Raw genomic sequence first — 16380 nt, 5'->3', positions numbered from 1 at the left:
GTTATCCGGACTAAAGACCCTCCCCCGTGTAGTTCAACCAGGAAGCAGAGGCTGAACTAGATCTTTACACCTGTCCTTCAGGTCCTGATGGGAGTGGCCAGCTGGACAAAGTCCTGTCCGCCCGCCAGGTCTTTTAACTGAGGCATGCTCTTAAAGTTGACGATTGGAAGTAAGAGCGGCAGTGGGGAAAGGGGTGAAGACTCGCCAGTCCCCCCGTGTTTCCAGGTAGCGTGAGGTGTCAAGCACAAGAGAAATACTCAAGCAAGACCACTGCCCCAGGTGCATGCAGAAGCAGCCTCCAGCAGCTGCCCTAAAACAGTTGCCTCTCGGAACTCATTTCTCATCCTAAATGGGAGAGTATGCTTCTATCTCTGCAGCAGTCTTGCAGCCAGAATTGGCAGAGTGGAAGTGAAGCCACGGCTCTCGTGGGGTCTTGAAGGGAAAGTGGAACAGAAATGGCGCTAATCCCCAGGAGAGGGTGCTCAGAAGCCTTGCAACTAGTAGTAGGCGGCAGACTTGGACTCTGATCCTAGCAGAATGTATCTTTTATGTCGTGGACCCTGGTCCACTTTTCTTTTTTTCCCCCCTGGTGCTTTCTGCATCTTGGTCCTCATTTCTTCCTTTTGTTTGTCTCTCCAGTTACGTGCTTTAAACTGATCACAGGCGTTGCTTCCCCAAAGTTAAGCTACAGATGGTGTTTACCCCAGGCTGGTGCCTCTTAGGAAGATGAAGTCAGCGGGATGGAATGGACTGCACCCTAAGACACATCTGTGGTCTGGGAAGAACTGGGTTTAGCAAAAAGCTCTTTGGGTTAGAAGGAAAAATCAATATTGACTGACTCAAATCCAGAAAGAGGAAGCAAATACTTTATTTCGTTTCAAGATAGGGGCAGGCTAGGTAAGGGAATTCCCTCCCTTTTGAAATGTTTACCAGGGATAAGAATCACATTTCATATTCAATTTTAAGGTACTTTTTGTAGCCATGGAAAGTATTTTCTTTAAAGGGTGTATATCCTTATTCCCCTTTTGTATTTCTTTTAAAAAAAAAGTTTACTTCCCAAATCTATTCTAATAGAAGTGGAGTCCTTTTTTGTTTTATGTAACTTATAGCCAAGCCAGTTTCTCTTATAAAAGAGGCTCACCAGTTTTGTTTTGCTTATCATTGTGGATGGGCTGATGGCAGCAGCTTTAAAATAATCACAGTGAGTTTCTTACTTGGATGTTGTTGTACAGTTTGTTTTAGAATAATTCATATTGCAGAAGGTAGAAGTAGAGTTTTCTCTCTTAAAGACCTCCAGCCTGTTAGACTTAGCCCTAGTCTTATTAGGGTCTTTGAGTGGCCTTCGGTTAGCTAAAAATCTGTCAAGAGGCAATGAGAAAATGCAGGCAGAATTTCAACAAGGTCCTCGTCCCTTGTAAGCCCTGACCAATGTTAGAGGTTATTATAACCTATAGAATGGGTACAATGGAGCCGTTTCCATCTCCTTCAGAGGCATAAATTGAAGATTTTATGTGCATGTGAAAGACCACATACAGATAATTTTCCACATGCACAGAGGACACTGTCGGGATGGGTCGTTGTCAGGGAATTCAGAAGTAAATCCTGCCCCCCCCCCACCCCGTGCATGGCGTGTCCTTGAACACTGCAGAAGCTCGCTTTGCTGATATGCATCTCCACTGAGCTTTTATGGAGGCTCAGGAGAGGGAGAGGACTCCACGAGAGTATTTCCTGCCCACGAAATCGACCACGTCGTTCCGCGAGGGTCACAGAAGGCTCTGTTTTCCAGGAGAGGAGGTCAGGGCTCTGTGAAGGGTCCCGTGGGCAGATGCCTGCGTCCCAGCCAAGCGCTCATTTGTGCAGCCTCCCTGGGGGAAAAAAGCATGGCGGAAAAGGTAGGGAGGAAAAATCTGGAGAAGGTGGAGGTGATTTCTCTTTTAGACATCAGATGATGTCACAGAAGACAGTTGGCCTTAGAGAAGTGGAGGATAGAGCAGGGTTGCCGTTGAAAGACAGCAGTAAGCACTCTGGAGACTGGACCCACAGAGCCACACTGTGACCTGGACCCAGGTAGGAGGGGCAGCGGCAAAGGCCATGTCCTTCCAGAGGTTCTGAGAAACTGCAACAGTCGAGGTTCAGCGAAACTCAGGGTGAAAGGCCCACATTTGTCAGGTAACAAGCTGAGTTTTTATTTTCACTCTACTCCTCCCAGCGTTTGACGAGAATCTGGGGACAGTGGCACGGACGAGTCTTCTTATAAATGCTCTGGGGTGGAGGGCACCGACTCAAGAGGCTGACATCACCTGAGGCCCACATGGTGGTCTCATGGTCTCACTTTGCTCATCCCTGCCTGGCTGACCTTGAACAACCCCTACCGTCCTGTGTAGCTGTTTCCATGTCTGTAAAATGAGGGCACAAGACTGGATGCATTCATTCCTAGAACACATCTTTTTAACCTAACTGCCCAGATGAGAACCCCTCATACAGTATTTAACAGAAGCGGCCAGAGTGGGCATGTTTGACTTGTTTTCGACCTTACTGGGAAAGCATTCAGTGTCTCCTCATTAAGGATGATATTATCTGTGAGTTTTTCATAGATGCCCTTTTCAGGTTGAGTTAGACCCAATGTAATCCTAGTTTATTTAGCATTTTTATCATTACAGTGTATTGAATTTTGTCAATTGCTTTTTTTTTTTTTTTTGCATCAGTAGAGCTGACTATTTGGTTTTTGTCCTTTATCTTTGTCTATTAAAATGATGGATTACATTAATTGATTTTTGGATGTTAAACTATCTTAAATTCCTGAAATTGGTCACAATTGGTGATAATGAATAATCCTACTCATAGATTACCAGATTCGGCTTGCTAATATTTTCTCAAGAATTTTTGCATTTTGGTGCCCGGGTGGCTCAGTCAGTTGGGCATCCAACTCTTGATTTCAGCTCAGGTCATGATCTCAAGGCCGTGAGATTGAGCCCTGCATCAGGCTTCACGCTGAGCATGGAGTCTGCTTAAGATACTCTCCTTCTTGGGGCGCCTGTCTTCAGCTCAGGTCATGATCCCAGTGTCCTGTGATCAAGTCCCACATCAGGTTCCTTGCTCAGCAGGGAGCTTGCCTCTCTCTCTCCCTCTACCATTCCCCCCACGTGTGCTCTTTGGCTCTTTCTGTCAAATAAATAAATAAAATCTTTAAAAAAAAATAAGATGCCCCTACCCATTTGCATGCTGTCTCTTTCTCTCTCTTTAAAAAAAAAAAGTAAATTCATCTGTACTCATAAGGGATATTGGTCTGTAGTGTATTTTTAAAAAAATGTATGGAACAACTTATATGCTAGGCATTGTTCTAGGTATTGGGGATTCAGGAATTTTTCAGAACAGATTAAAAAAATAATCTTCTCTTGTGGCATTTCCATTTCCATGGATGACCAGCACAGCTGCTTTCCACTCACACTTGACATTGTTTTCTGTGCCCTTTCAATGATGCTGCATGTTCCAGCCTCTGTGCCAGACTTTTGGTAAGCTGGACAGTCGTCGTCAGGAGATTGGAAGGGGACTACTTTCTTTTTTAAGTTGCTGCTCCTTTTTCCCCCTTTTTAACGGAACCATGTCTAACCCCTGGTAATAGTGTTCTGAGTGTGGGTTCTTTCATTCAGCAGTATCGTTGTGAGACTGGGTCGTCCACGTTGCCATGGTTGCTCATTCTCATAACGCAGTCGCTCCCCACACGCGTGTTCAGCGTGTTCACTGGGAACGGACGCTTGGGGTAGTCGCTGGACCGCACCGCTGTGCGCATGCGTAGATCTGTCCTTTCTGCAAACGCGTTTGTTCCACTCTAGGATGTATTCCCAGGAGCGGAGTTGCTCTCTCCTAGGATGTGTTTAAACTCAGTTTGGGTAGATTCTGCCAGTTTTCCACAATGCAAGTACAACGTCGGTTCCCAGCAGCTACGCGGGAGGGCGGCAGGTGCCGTTCGCGGGGTCGCGGGCGCCCTGCCGCCGTGCCGGTTGTCGGGTCTGCGCAGCTCCTCGCGCCGCAGTTTTAGCTTGCCTCTCTCCGACATCTGACGAAACGGAGCAGGAGATCCTGTTCGTTTTAAATACGACGATTAAACGGAGCCATCTGCCCCCCTCGCGCCGTTTCTTACAGAGGTTCCGGCTTTCCTGGGCGCCTCTTCCATGCTCACTGGAGAGTCAGGAGGCCATTCCCGTCCCCACGTCTCCCACAGCCCCTGACTGGCTTTCTGTTTCCCCAGTAAGAAGAAGAAGAATGACCCGGGCAAATCAATTAAGACAGCCCAGGAGCGAGTGCCTACATACCAGTATAACATGAATTTCGAGAAGGTGGGCAAGTGCATCATCATAAACAACAAGAACTTTGACAAAAAGACAGGTTAGTGCTGAGGGCCCTGGGCTGGCCTCTCCCGTCCCCTTCTGTCATTCTCAGCTTGTATCGGACTTTGAGTAGAGAAGGGCCATGCCCTCCTGCTGGGGCAGGAGGGGGTCTGGGGAGGTCACTGATGCTATTTACGTGTCCGGGAAGAAGGCATGAGGGACATCGGGAGCTTCGAGTCTGAGGTCCCACCACGTGCATTAGCTGATGTGGGACTTGGACCAAAGGGCTAAGAATCCAGGGGTGCTGCTGGTCTTGACTGAGGCAGAGAGTTGCCATGAAAGGCTCACCTTCCGTGCGCAGGCTGAACGACTTTCTCCTTGGAGTTCGCTTCTTATCGCAGTTGCTCATTTAAACTATGACCTTGGGAGCATGGACACCAGAGCCCACCAGGCTTGTGCTGAGCGCCGGGATGGGAGGCAGCTGGCAGGCCGCTCTCAGCCAGGGATCGCTCATCATGGCCTTCATTCCCACAGGTATGGGCGTCCGCAATGGAACAGACAAAGATGCCGAGGCTCTGTTCAAGTGCTTCAGAAACCTGGGTTTTGATGTGGTCGTCCATAATGACTGCTCTTGTGCCAAGATGCAGGACCTGCTGAAGCAAGGTACATGCCTGCCTCCTCCCCGCTCCCCCTACCCACCCCGCCTGCCTCCTCCCTGCTCTGGGGAAGGGGCAGCCTGCCAGGGTCTCTGGAGGGCGGCTTGGCACACAGCGATCTCAGCCCTGGGAGCCTTTCCTTCCTCTGGGCTACTCCGGCCCAGGCTGAGACCTTTTCAGGAAACTGCGGTCGCTCCCAAACAGATGAAATCAGCAAGTAGGACAGCAAGGGATAGGTTTGGTATCTACAGAACAGTCTCAATTTCCAAAAGCTAATCCATAGGGAAGGAACAAGTCAGTATCTTTCTGTCCAGAATGGAGTGGAAGTGTCAGCTTTTCCCTGGTGGCAGAGAGAGATTAATCATCTCCCTGTATTTCAGATGTTTATGTTTTAAATAGACTTTGCAGAGTCGGGAACTAAGGCACAAAATGGCTACGTAACTTGCCTGGTGTTGCAGATGTAACAGAGACCAGGGCCATGCCCATTCAGCACCCACTGCTCTCATGCTGCCTCCCAGCAGCCGCCTGAACCCCTCCCACACAGGGGGCACACCTCCTCACGAGGCAGCCCCCTCAAGGTTTCAGACTGTGTGAGAATTCTAGAATTCTCCCTGTCTCTAACTTCTCTCCACTGGGCTTCCTTCTCTCCAGAGAGGTGCTTCTTCCCCTGCACACCTGTCTTGACAGTCAGTGGCCCCTGCCAGGCTGGGAGGGAGAGCGCTTTGGAGGTCCCACTAAGGACTTACACCTTAATCTTTCCGTCCTCAAACTGCTTGCCCGCAGCCTCTGAAGAGGACCACAGAAACTCTGCTTGCTTCGCCTGCATCTTCCTAAGCCACGGAGAAGAGAATTTAATTTATGGGACAGATGGCGTGACAGCAATAAAGGACTTGACTGCCCATTTTAGGGGGGACAGATGCAGAAGCCTTCTAGAGAAACCCAAACTCTTCTTCATTCAGGTAATCCCTTTTCAAAGCCAGTGCCGTTGAAAGAGGAAAGAGATGACAGTGATGACAGAGTGACGGGTGCTAGCACTTTTACAGATACACGCGCTGTTTCAGTTGGGATTTGCAAATCTAAGATTCGTTTCTCTACCCTGCTGTGCTTGGGACCTCTGTTTGCATCAGATCAGTGCTTGTGAGGGTTTCTTTAAGACACTGCGATATTTTCATTTGCTTTGCTTGCTAATTTGACACAAGCTTTGTTCATTATGTATTCTAAGCTTTGCGCAGTGGCAGTATCGTAGCCAATGAGGTTTATCCGAGGCGCTATTATTGCTAATTGAAACATTATGTATTCTATATCGAATGCTTATTGAGCCACTAGCGCACACCGAGAGGATCCCTAGGCACCAGAACGCAGCCATGAAGAGCTCGCGTGTCCCTATTCCTGACTCCAGGAAGTGATCTCTGCTTTGGTACTTAGGCTTGCCGGGGGACAGAGCTCGATGATGGGGTCCAGGCCGACTCAGGGCCGATCAATGACACAGATGCCAATCCTCGATATAAGATACCCGTTGAAGCCGACTTCCTCTTCGCCTATTCTACAGTTCCAGGTATCAGGTCCATTGCCTGTGAACCGGACAGGGGCGCACCACCCTCAGAATGCAGGGTCGGGACTGTATGGGTCTCCTGTTGCTGCAGTGATAAATTACCCGAAACGCAGTGGCTTCGGACCTTACAAGCCTATTATCTCACAGTTCTGGAGGCCAGAATTGCAAATGGGTTGGCAGGTGGAGAATCCCAGAAGGAATATTCTGGAGGCTCTAGGGGGAATATCCACATCTTTGCCTTGTCCAGCATGTTAGAATTCCCTGACTTGTCCCCCGCCTCCAGCTTCAAAGCCAGCAACCTCAAATCTCTGTGACTCTTCTCTCCTGCAAATTCCTCTCTTGAGGCTTGGATTAGAAAGTAGCTCTCCCCACTGCTAAGGGCAGTGAGGAGTTCCAGAGTGCTTCTCAAGCATTTCCTTTGGAACACTCCATGTGCCCATTTGTCTCCTGCACACTTAGGTGTTTCATATTTATTCGTGCAGGAACACTTATGCTGGGCATTTTCATGCAGACTTCTAAACCCAAGATGTTTGCTCTCCATGCACACAACATAATTCTTATGGGGAACTTGCATGCAGAGAAGAGTAAGATAATTTCAGAAAAGCAGGTGTGAAGCCCCATACACTTGAGAGCTCCTTCTAGGTGGCACGTGGGGCAGCAGCCAGCTCAGTGGATTTGATCGTCTCCTTTCTGTTTTGTTGAAGGCTATTACTCATGGAGGAACCCAGGAAGTGGGTCTTGGTTTGTGCAAGCCCTGTGTTCCACCCTGAATGAGCATGGCAAGAGCCTGGAGATCTTGCATATCCTCACCAGGGTGAACAACAGGGTAGCCAGGCACTTCGAGTCCCAGTCTGATGACCCCCACTTCCATGAGAAGAAGCAGATCCCATGTGTGGTCTCCATGCTCACCAAGGAACTCTACTTCTGAAAAAATAACCATTTCAGGGATGCATTCAAGCGGAAAACCTATGGATCATTTGTTCATGAGTCTTTTTTTTTTTTTTTAATGGTCTTGAAATACCTGGAAATTCTAAAGGATTTTAATTCAGGAACATTTATTGATTCAACAGGAAGGAAACTTTCTGGTGCTGTCTTACATTCTTAATGTTTTTGGAGGTTTTTTTATTTTTTACAATGTTATCCATTCAATGGCTTTGTCATTTCTTCTTAAGAGTAATTTTCTGTTCATGTCTTTCTCCTTGTTGTTCCACTTAGTACATACAACAGAAACAACCTCCATAGACTCTTGGCTGTGTCCACCATGATTGTGGTGACATGGCAGATGGGGTCCACCTGTCCCAGAGCATTCCAGTACTTGGAAAAAAAGCAGGCTGTATTCCCCTGTGTTGCAGAAAGTGGGTATTGAGTGTGATTTGAGTGATTTTTCATTGGTTTAAGGCAGATTCTCATGCAAAACTTCCCAGATAAAGCGGGGGTGGCGGGGGGCACAGGGTGGAATGTTCGTGATTCTAATATGTATCAGAGAGAAAACAGAAACCGTTTTAGGTATTTCAATAGAAGGAATTTCACAGAGGAAATTGACCTACAAAAGTAGTAAAAGAGAAGCCAAATAAAAGGAATCTATGATCACCTAGGACTTTGAAAAGGTGTGGTCCCCTCGATCCAGAAACTGGGGTAGCCCACAGGAGCCGGCAGGGTCGTGGGGGCTGCCTGGTGAGAGCTGAGACCTCCAAGAGATTGTGGGAATTGGAGCCATGGCAGAGACAAAGCTCTGGCCTGAGATGGGGCAAGACCAGCTGGGTCAGTTGTGGAGAGATACCCTGCCTTCATCTCTCCCGCTGGTGCGCCTTCCTCCTGTGCCTTACCTGGAAGCCACCCGCAAGGACCCTGGGAAATGGGATTTTCTGCAAATACAGAGCACAGCAAAGCCTAGTGAGGCAGGGCAGGAACAAGGAATAGATATCAGAAAAGCCCGTAATGTGAATATAAGTAATCCTGTTCCCTGATGTGCAACAATTCCTCCCTTCGATTTATTCATGGAATTGTCAGATAATCTTTGTATTGCCCACTATGTGCAAAATAATCTTTTTTAGCTTTGAAATCTACCTGGAACTTTTTAGATTATTCCAATCCTTATTCTGAGTAAATTTTTTTTTTGCCTCTAATTCTCTATGGGGGAAAAGTTTATGGCAAAGATGTTTGCACTTTGTTTTCAAGGTTACCTTTTGAATTTTTGACCATTCTATTCTGGCCTAATAACTGGTTAACACACAGATGTTCATATTTATTGATTAAAATCTGGTTGCTTAATTCCTAACCTGCTCAGTTTGCTTTCCTTCTAAAGTTTTTTTATGGCAGTGGAAAAATGGAAAAACATGGTAAGAATTGACCCCACTGACTTCATCTCCACACAAAATATAATTCATGTCTCTTTTGAAGCTGGAACACGAATACAACAATAAGTCAGTCCCTTTGGAAGCTGAAATTCTTCACATAAAGGGTTAATTAGAAAGCTATTTGCCATGGGCTACCATTTATTAATTTGGCAATAAAATCAGAGCAAGTAGAAGTTATCTTGTTTCAATAAGAAAACTACTTTAGGGCCAGTTTATTCAAACTGTCCCTGGTTTCCTGCCATCTAAAATACACCAAATGTACAAAATTTAAGTGCATGAATCAAGAATCAACAAGCATCCTCCCCACTGTTCTCAGAATTCACCAGCCATTCTTTGGAAAACAGACTATCCTACTAAAGGAACCACTCGTAGAAATAAATGGGCTTAAGAGCATTGTAACTGAAAGTAGAAATTGTAGCATTCTAGTTCTTCCCCTCGTAAGCTTCGTTAAAGATCCCAAGTGTCAGGGTTTGGGATTCCTTTAAAAATTCTCTGAGTGATCATAGGTACTAAGCTCACAAATAATGAATATTCTTTCATGTCCTTTAGACCAGAGATAGAAAGGGCTGTTAAGAAAGAGCCTTCACGGGGCGCCTGGGTGGCTCAGTGGGTTAAAGCCTCTGCCTTTGCCTCAGGTCATGATCCCAGGGTCCTGGGATCGAGCCCCTCATCGGGCTCTCTGCTCAGTGGGGAGCCTGCTTCCCCTTCTCTTTGCCTGCCTCTCTGCCTACTTGTGATCTCTGTCTGTCAAATAAATAAATGAAACTTAAAAAAAAAAAAGAAAGAAAGAAAGAGCCTTCACCCTCGAACACTTCGTTGGGCAGACACCATTGTTAATCAAGATCAGAGATCCTATTCCAAGTTGGGTATACAGTCAGTCAACACCTCCATTCTTAAACTTTCTGATCTTCCTATAAACCAGAATTCTGGTAAGAACTCAATCCTGGTGAATGCACATTCCTAGTTCCCATTATTTACAACCCAACCTGCCCCTTGCAGGGGTAACAGGCAGAGCCCCATCTTGGCTCCCAAGGAAGCCAGTGGCCTATGCTATCCTCACTGGCATCATGGGCACAAATCTGGGCTTCTCTTCGTTTTTTTCTCAAGGTGCCATTAGCCTATTTTAAGTGTTAACTGTTAATATATTCACAGTCAGCTTTAAGCTCTGCCCTGGGCCTTTTCCCTGAGCAAATTTCCATAAACCAGCTAAGCCTATTGTGTTTATGAATTGCCCAAAATAGGTCTCAAAGTGCTGGAGTTCAGTGTATTCACATGGTTTAAAACCTCCAGGAAAGGAAGGCCCCTCTGGGAGAAGGGAGATGATGTCCTCTGGAAGGGCACAGGCCCTACGTGACAAATCCTTTATTTTGTCCAGTCTTGCGGCCCATCGCCTGCAAATCTTGGCACCAGCTGCTCTGGGAACCAAAGACTGCCTTTGGACTCCGGAGGAGCAGATGTCTCCCTCCTTCTAGCCTTTCATCTTTCATGCCCCTTTCCAGCAAACATCTGGCCAAAGGAGAAGCTGTAATGATCACCAGGTTCAAGCCAAGAGTTCATCTGCGTCATTAGCCAGGAGACAAGGAGCTGCAGCCCAGGTATCTAATTTCCGAAGGAATGGGATCCTTAAGAGTTCTTCAAAGACACACAGATCAGAAAGTTCGTTGACACTGCTTGCCTTGTGGATAGGTCACTCAGTCTTGCAGCATCGAGTGTGTGAGTGTGTGCACAGTGACGTCAGCATCCCCGGGAGCTTGTCAGAAATGCAGGGTCCCGGGTCCCACCCCACAGCTGCTCAACATGAATCTGCCCTGTAACCAGGTCCCCAGGGGATCCAGGTGCACCTTACGGTCTGAGAAGCTCAGTTTGGAGGGCAAGGCTCCCTTGTTTATACGTTGTTTCTCACCCTTTGCACTTCTGAACGTGGAGCCACTAATACAGAATAGTCCTACAAGGAATTAGGGAAAGAACAGGTATATTTTGAAGCTTCCACAGAAGACACCTGTTTAGGCATCTCTTAACCTTAACATCTTCTCATGAAATGACATGTTGCCCTTGATTTACATGGTAGATGTTTTATGCCCGTCCGCATTTTAAATGAGCCTTCTGAGCCACGTAATAGGATTGCTTCTCTGTTCTCAAAGTGTCTTTTTTTTTTTTTTTTTTAAGATTTTATTTATTTACTTGTCAGAGAGAGAGCAGAAGCAGGGAGAGAGTGGCAGGCAGAGGGAGAAGCAGGCTCCCAGCTGAGCAAGGACTCCGATGTGGGACTTGATCCCAGGACCCTGGGATCATGACCTGAGCCAAAGGCAGCCACTTAACCGACTGAGCCACTCAGACGGCCCCCAAAGTGTCTTCAGATGTGAATTGCAGCCTTTCAATTGTCTGCATAGATAGAAAGGGATGCCAATGCTCGCATGTTTTTGTTGGTTCAGGAGCTCCTGGGCATTGAAGCCTCAGAGCTTGTCTCTTCCCACCTATCCTCAGAGCCCTGGGGGACACCAAGAGAATTTTACTTCTCCCTGCCACTGTGCCCTCAGGACATAGATCACCCTCTGATAAACCTCAGAGCTTTGTTTGAGATCAGATGGCAAGTAATTCTTTTTCCTTCGTAATTAACACAAACACACCGATCTCAGAAGGCCCCAGCTACCGCCACAGTACCGATGTGGACATGGAAACCCCAGTAGCTTGCAGGCTAATGCATGAATAGCCATTAAAAATTACTTGGACCACAGTCAAAAACACACAAGCCAGATATGATGGTTGGCTTTGCCATGAGTTTTGACTTACAAGACACTATAAACATGTATGGCAAGTTTCTGATAAGTGTGTTTTAAGCATTTAAACCCAAACCATGTCAAAGATTTAAATTTAGGCACATGGTGTTATAACTACGGATAGATATACAAGGCTGACCACTTCTTGGGTTTTGATGGTCTGACCAAAGTAGATGGCATGAGGTTCAGGGAGGATTTGGGAAAGAGGGGGAAGTATGAACAGTCTGAGGGGTTTGGTGTAAATTGCTGGTCCCAGATTAAGTGGGTTGAGCATATCTCAGCCAGCACAGCATGGTTAGCAAAGGTGTCTTAACCATTAGTGTTTTGAAATCTGGTTCTGAGTCCCATTGGAGTTCTAGTCTTAGCTCTGCCATCTGACCACTTAATATGGACACGACCTTGGGCAGTCCTGCTCTTTCCTCCTCTACACAGGAGGGTAATAACATCGTGGAGACTAAATGAGATGATATATGTGAAGAGCTTGTTAGCACAATGCCTGGCACAAAACACTTAATAAAAAGGGGGTATCACAGATGACGATGAGGACAATGACATGAAGCTTACAGAAAAGCAAGAAAGGAAGACGCTCCACTGGACCCTCTCCTCACTCTTTCTGCCTCAAGGACTGTGTCTTTGATCATGTCTTCCAGTCTGTGCCCCTCCCAAGTGAGATCTCCCGGAAGTGCCGTGATGACGCCAAAGACGGAGTAATGCAGCAACCACTGAGAGAGTCCCAACTAAATTGGATTGGTTGGATTAGGGGTGGGGCTAAAAAGATGACCGCGAAATGGTGCTTTCTCCAGAGGAGGTGAACAAATCACTCCAGTAAAATAGTGGTTGTAAAGGAACTGTGCGTACATTGCTCCAGAATGCAGATGAGGGGGTGTCTCTCCACTTGGGGATCGAAAGAGGGGTTCCCGGGGGAAATATCTAATCCCCCTTCAGGTTAGCCACCCAAGAAAGGCTGAGAGGAGGCAGTACAGAAGGGGAAATTAAGGTCGGTGGGTAGAAGCTGACATTTTTACTTAAGAGATGCGCAAGCTCTGGATACCTACCTAAGGATCCCGGGGGATCTGTGCATGAAGCAGAACACTGCACCCAGTATTCCTGGGATGGAGACCAGGAATCTGCTCATTTAACAACCTGCCTGGATATTCTTTTTTTTTTTTTTTTAAAGATTTATTTATTTGACAGACAGAGATCACAAGTAGGCAGAAAGAGATAGAGAGAGGAAGAAGCAGGCTCCCTGGTAAGCAGAGAGCCCGAGGCAGGGCTCGATCCCAGGACCCTGGGATCATGACCCAAGACGAAGGCAGACTGCCTGGATATTCTGATGCAGGTGCATTATACTGCTGTCGAAAGGCTGCCTTGCAGATCAGCTCGAGTGGCAGCAAGGCCTAAATTAAGCAGCTGGAAAAAAACCAGCAAAGGGCCAGCAATGCACTGACTATTCGCACACTTGGTTATTCACAGTCTTACCAGCTCAGGCTGCTGTAACAGCACCATGAAGTCGGCAGCTTAAACAACAAACAAATATTTCTCACAGTCCTGGATGTTGGGAAGTCCACGATCAAGGCACTGGCAGATTCCATGTCTGGTGAGAGTCGGCTCCCTGGATCATAGATTTCACCTTTTTGCTGTATTCTCACTTGAATACAGCAGAGAGGGGAAAGGGCTTTGGGGGGTCGGGAGGTCTCTTTTATGAGGGCATGAGTCCATTCATGAGGATTCCACCCTCATGATCTAATCACCTCCCAAAGGCCCCACCTTCACATATCATCATATTTAGGGACTAGGATTCCAACACATGAATTTTAGGGGGACACAAACTAACACCTGGCTAGCCATCTTACCCCAAGATTGAATGGCAAAGGATCAAAGGCACTGATGTGCTCAGGTCTCAAGAACACTTGCCCAGGAACTTCAGAGGCTCTCCATGACCTTCAAGGCCATGGCAACTTGTGAGGCAGCTCACCAGTTGCAAGGAAGGAACAGAAAGCACACAGCTTGCAGTGAATGGGTCCAGGTGCTCTGCTTCCCCAGCTGGTGTCAGCAGGCCCGCTTCTTTCCTCTTCCTCTCCAATCACTTAGGCAATCATTTCTAAACAAGATGGGCCACTCATGTTTTTCCTTCCTCTGGTACTTTGTGGATATCGCAATGCAAAACACTCCCTTTGACAGCATTACTAACATGTTTAATTCCGTCTACATCACCTTTCATAATTAGTATTAACAGGATTAATGTTAAGTAGGGAAGGGAAAAAGTAATTTTCAAGTGAGTGTTTTTTTATACTAGGGTAAAGGGCTAACTCTTAAAAGCTTAGGAAAATCAGCTTTTGCAAATTATCCTTTCTGAAGCTTCCAGCTGTATTAAATGCTGACAGTTTTTAAGCACTGAGATGAAAGAGACAAATTCTTTTTCTTTTGTGTTGCTAATTACAATTTTGCTTAGCCTGATGAAGGCTGCTTTCCTCTTGAGACATTTGCCAGCGTACATTAATTGCACAAATATTTACAGATTGCTAAAGGACAGGGACAGCTTATACCCAAAAAGATATGGAACTCTCAAAAAAAGCCTCTCTGACACAATACATTTGTGGCCAGCTCCCCAGAATCCATGTAAACTATCTGCCCCTTAGTCTCAGCAAACGTGTTTAAAGAACATTGTCCCTGGGTTGATTTAGTGTTTGCTTGGCTGGCAATGGCCGCCAAGGTCTTTCTTCAAAAGCCTTCTTTTTCTCATGGTTAAAAATAAGCTTCCAAAAATGTATATTCATCTTATGGATTGCTATACTGTCAACACTTAATCTCTCCGGCCACCCACATGGCACAGAAGAGGTCTATCCAGGGGTGGTTCCAAACGCCAGGAGTTTGAGAACAAGCTAGAAGATTTGACTAGCAACTCCACAAGGTTCTGAGACCCACCTTATTTTCCTAGAACGCCAGTCAAGAACCAGGGCTCTTGAGTAAGACAGCCCCGTTCAACCCTAACTTTGGCAACTTCCAAGTGGCATAACCTCTCAACCTCCATAAACCTTGTTTTTCCATCTTAAAATGGAAAGAGTCCTGTGTAGGTACCTAGGAAACAGCACCAACCTCCAGGAGCCATGTAGGGGGTAAATGAAATAATGAAGGCAGAGCGCTTTCTGTGTGCCCGGCACACAGAAAGGACTGGATAAATGTTTGATTATGTTTTTGTTTTTAAGATTTTATTTATTTATTTGACAGAGAGAGATCACAAGTAGGCAGAGAAGCAGGCAGAGAGAGAGGAGGGAGCAGGCTCCCCGCTGAGCAGGGAGCCAGATGCGGGGCTTGGTCCCAGGACCCTGGGACCATGACCTGAGCCGAAGGCAGAGGCTTAACCCACTGAGCCACCCAGGAGCCCCTGATTATGTTTTTTAAACCAGCCTGAATTTATAAATAATTTAGGCCACAGGAGAAAGGAAAGGGGGGGTGTGGGAAAGGAAGTACAAGTAGATTCTAATATCCAGAGGAGGTTCTTTCTGAGGAGAATGGCTACCCATACAGGAGGGAGGAGGAACGTGGGCAGGAGCTCAAGCTGACGAGTTGCTAGGAGATCACAGGAAGGCAAGAGAATGGCAGAGCCACCAGCCTGAGCTTCAAGAGAGGAATGGACACTCAGTGCACAGATGCCCGATAAGATACAGGGTGCCCAGTTACAATAGACTCTCAGAGCAACTGGTTTTAGTGTATGTCCCAAATATTGCAAGGAACAGACTTACATTTAAAAATTATTGTTTCCCTGGAATTTCGATTTAACCCGGCATCCTGTTTTTGAGGGGTTTCGTTGTTTTCGTTTGTTTTGCTCTGTGTTGTTTGTCATTCTTGTTTTGGTTTTGTCTGTTGCTTTGCTTGTTTGCTTGTTTGTTTGTTTGCTCACAGTGGCCACTCTGGCCCGAACTGCAGACAGCTGCTCCGGCTGCCGTCACCTCACCCCAGCCCCAAATTCCCACCTCACCGGGAAGTGGGGAGGAGTCAGAGAAGTCATGTGTGGGGAATGGCTGTGCAAACTCCGCAGAACTATCAAATCGAGTAAGGAGACATTTCCTTTGGTGGGTGTCATTATGAAAACTCTGACTCATCAAGCAAAAGCCAGGGCTTTGTAAATTTAAGGAGATGTATGGAAAATTCCAAGGAGTTGGGGGAGGTTATTCAGAAGGGAAGGTTCTAAGACCCCAATAAGAGGGACTAGATATGCTGATTCTCAGCTGTGGCTGCACCTGAGAATCACATGGAGAGCTTCTCCAGTCCCCAAGCAGCACCTAGACCTACTAAGCCAGGACACTGCGAGTGGGACCAGGAATCAGTGTTGTTAAACCCCCCCCCCATGTGATTCCAATTTGCAGCCAACCTTGCAAAGTAGTGGTAGAATAACCTGTGAAAGGGAAGTTCAACAAGTTAGAAAACTTGGTTCCTAGGGAGGATGCTGAGGGACGGTGACACCTTGTAGTGTGACCTTCCCTAAGAAGGGAAGGGGGATCAAAGAAAAACAAATAAGAAAAACAAAGAGAGGAGGGAATTTGTAAAGATAGGTACATTTCATCTGCTTAAAAAAGAAAAACAAACATTATAAACACTTTAAAATAAGTACCAATAATAAGTGAGAATGGCTACTTTTAAAACCAGGAGATTTGGATGTGAGCAAAAAGCAGTGGGTGAGATAAGAAAAGCAAGTGAGAATTTTCTGTA

At 46.5% G+C, this 16380-nt stretch overlaps 1 protein-coding gene across 2 annotated transcripts in view; it reads left to right on the top strand.

Annotated features, from left to right (window-relative positions):
* CASP7 (caspase 7) overlaps positions 1-8812 on the top strand; it is a 29690-nt gene extending 20878 nt beyond the window's left edge. For both annotated transcript variants that reach the window (XM_080822856.1, XM_080822855.1), the window contains exons 3-7: positions 4250-4386; positions 4863-4991; positions 5768-5943; positions 6410-6539; positions 7241-8812. In XM_080822856.1, the coding sequence (XP_080678982.1) occupies positions 4250-4386; positions 4863-4991; positions 5768-5943; positions 6410-6539; positions 7241-7464 (796 nt within the window). In that variant the 3' untranslated portion in view covers positions 7465-8812. The remainder of the gene's footprint in view (positions 1-4249; positions 4387-4862; positions 4992-5767; positions 5944-6409; positions 6540-7240) is intronic.
* The last annotated feature ends 7568 nt before the right edge of the window (positions 8813-16380 follow it).

Source organism: Martes martes (assembly GCF_963455335.1).
Source record: "Martes martes genome assembly, chromosome: 14".
Classification (NCBI taxonomy): domain Eukaryota; kingdom Metazoa; phylum Chordata; class Mammalia; order Carnivora; family Mustelidae; genus Martes; species Martes martes.
This window is presented reverse-complemented; position numbering and strand designations above follow the sequence as displayed.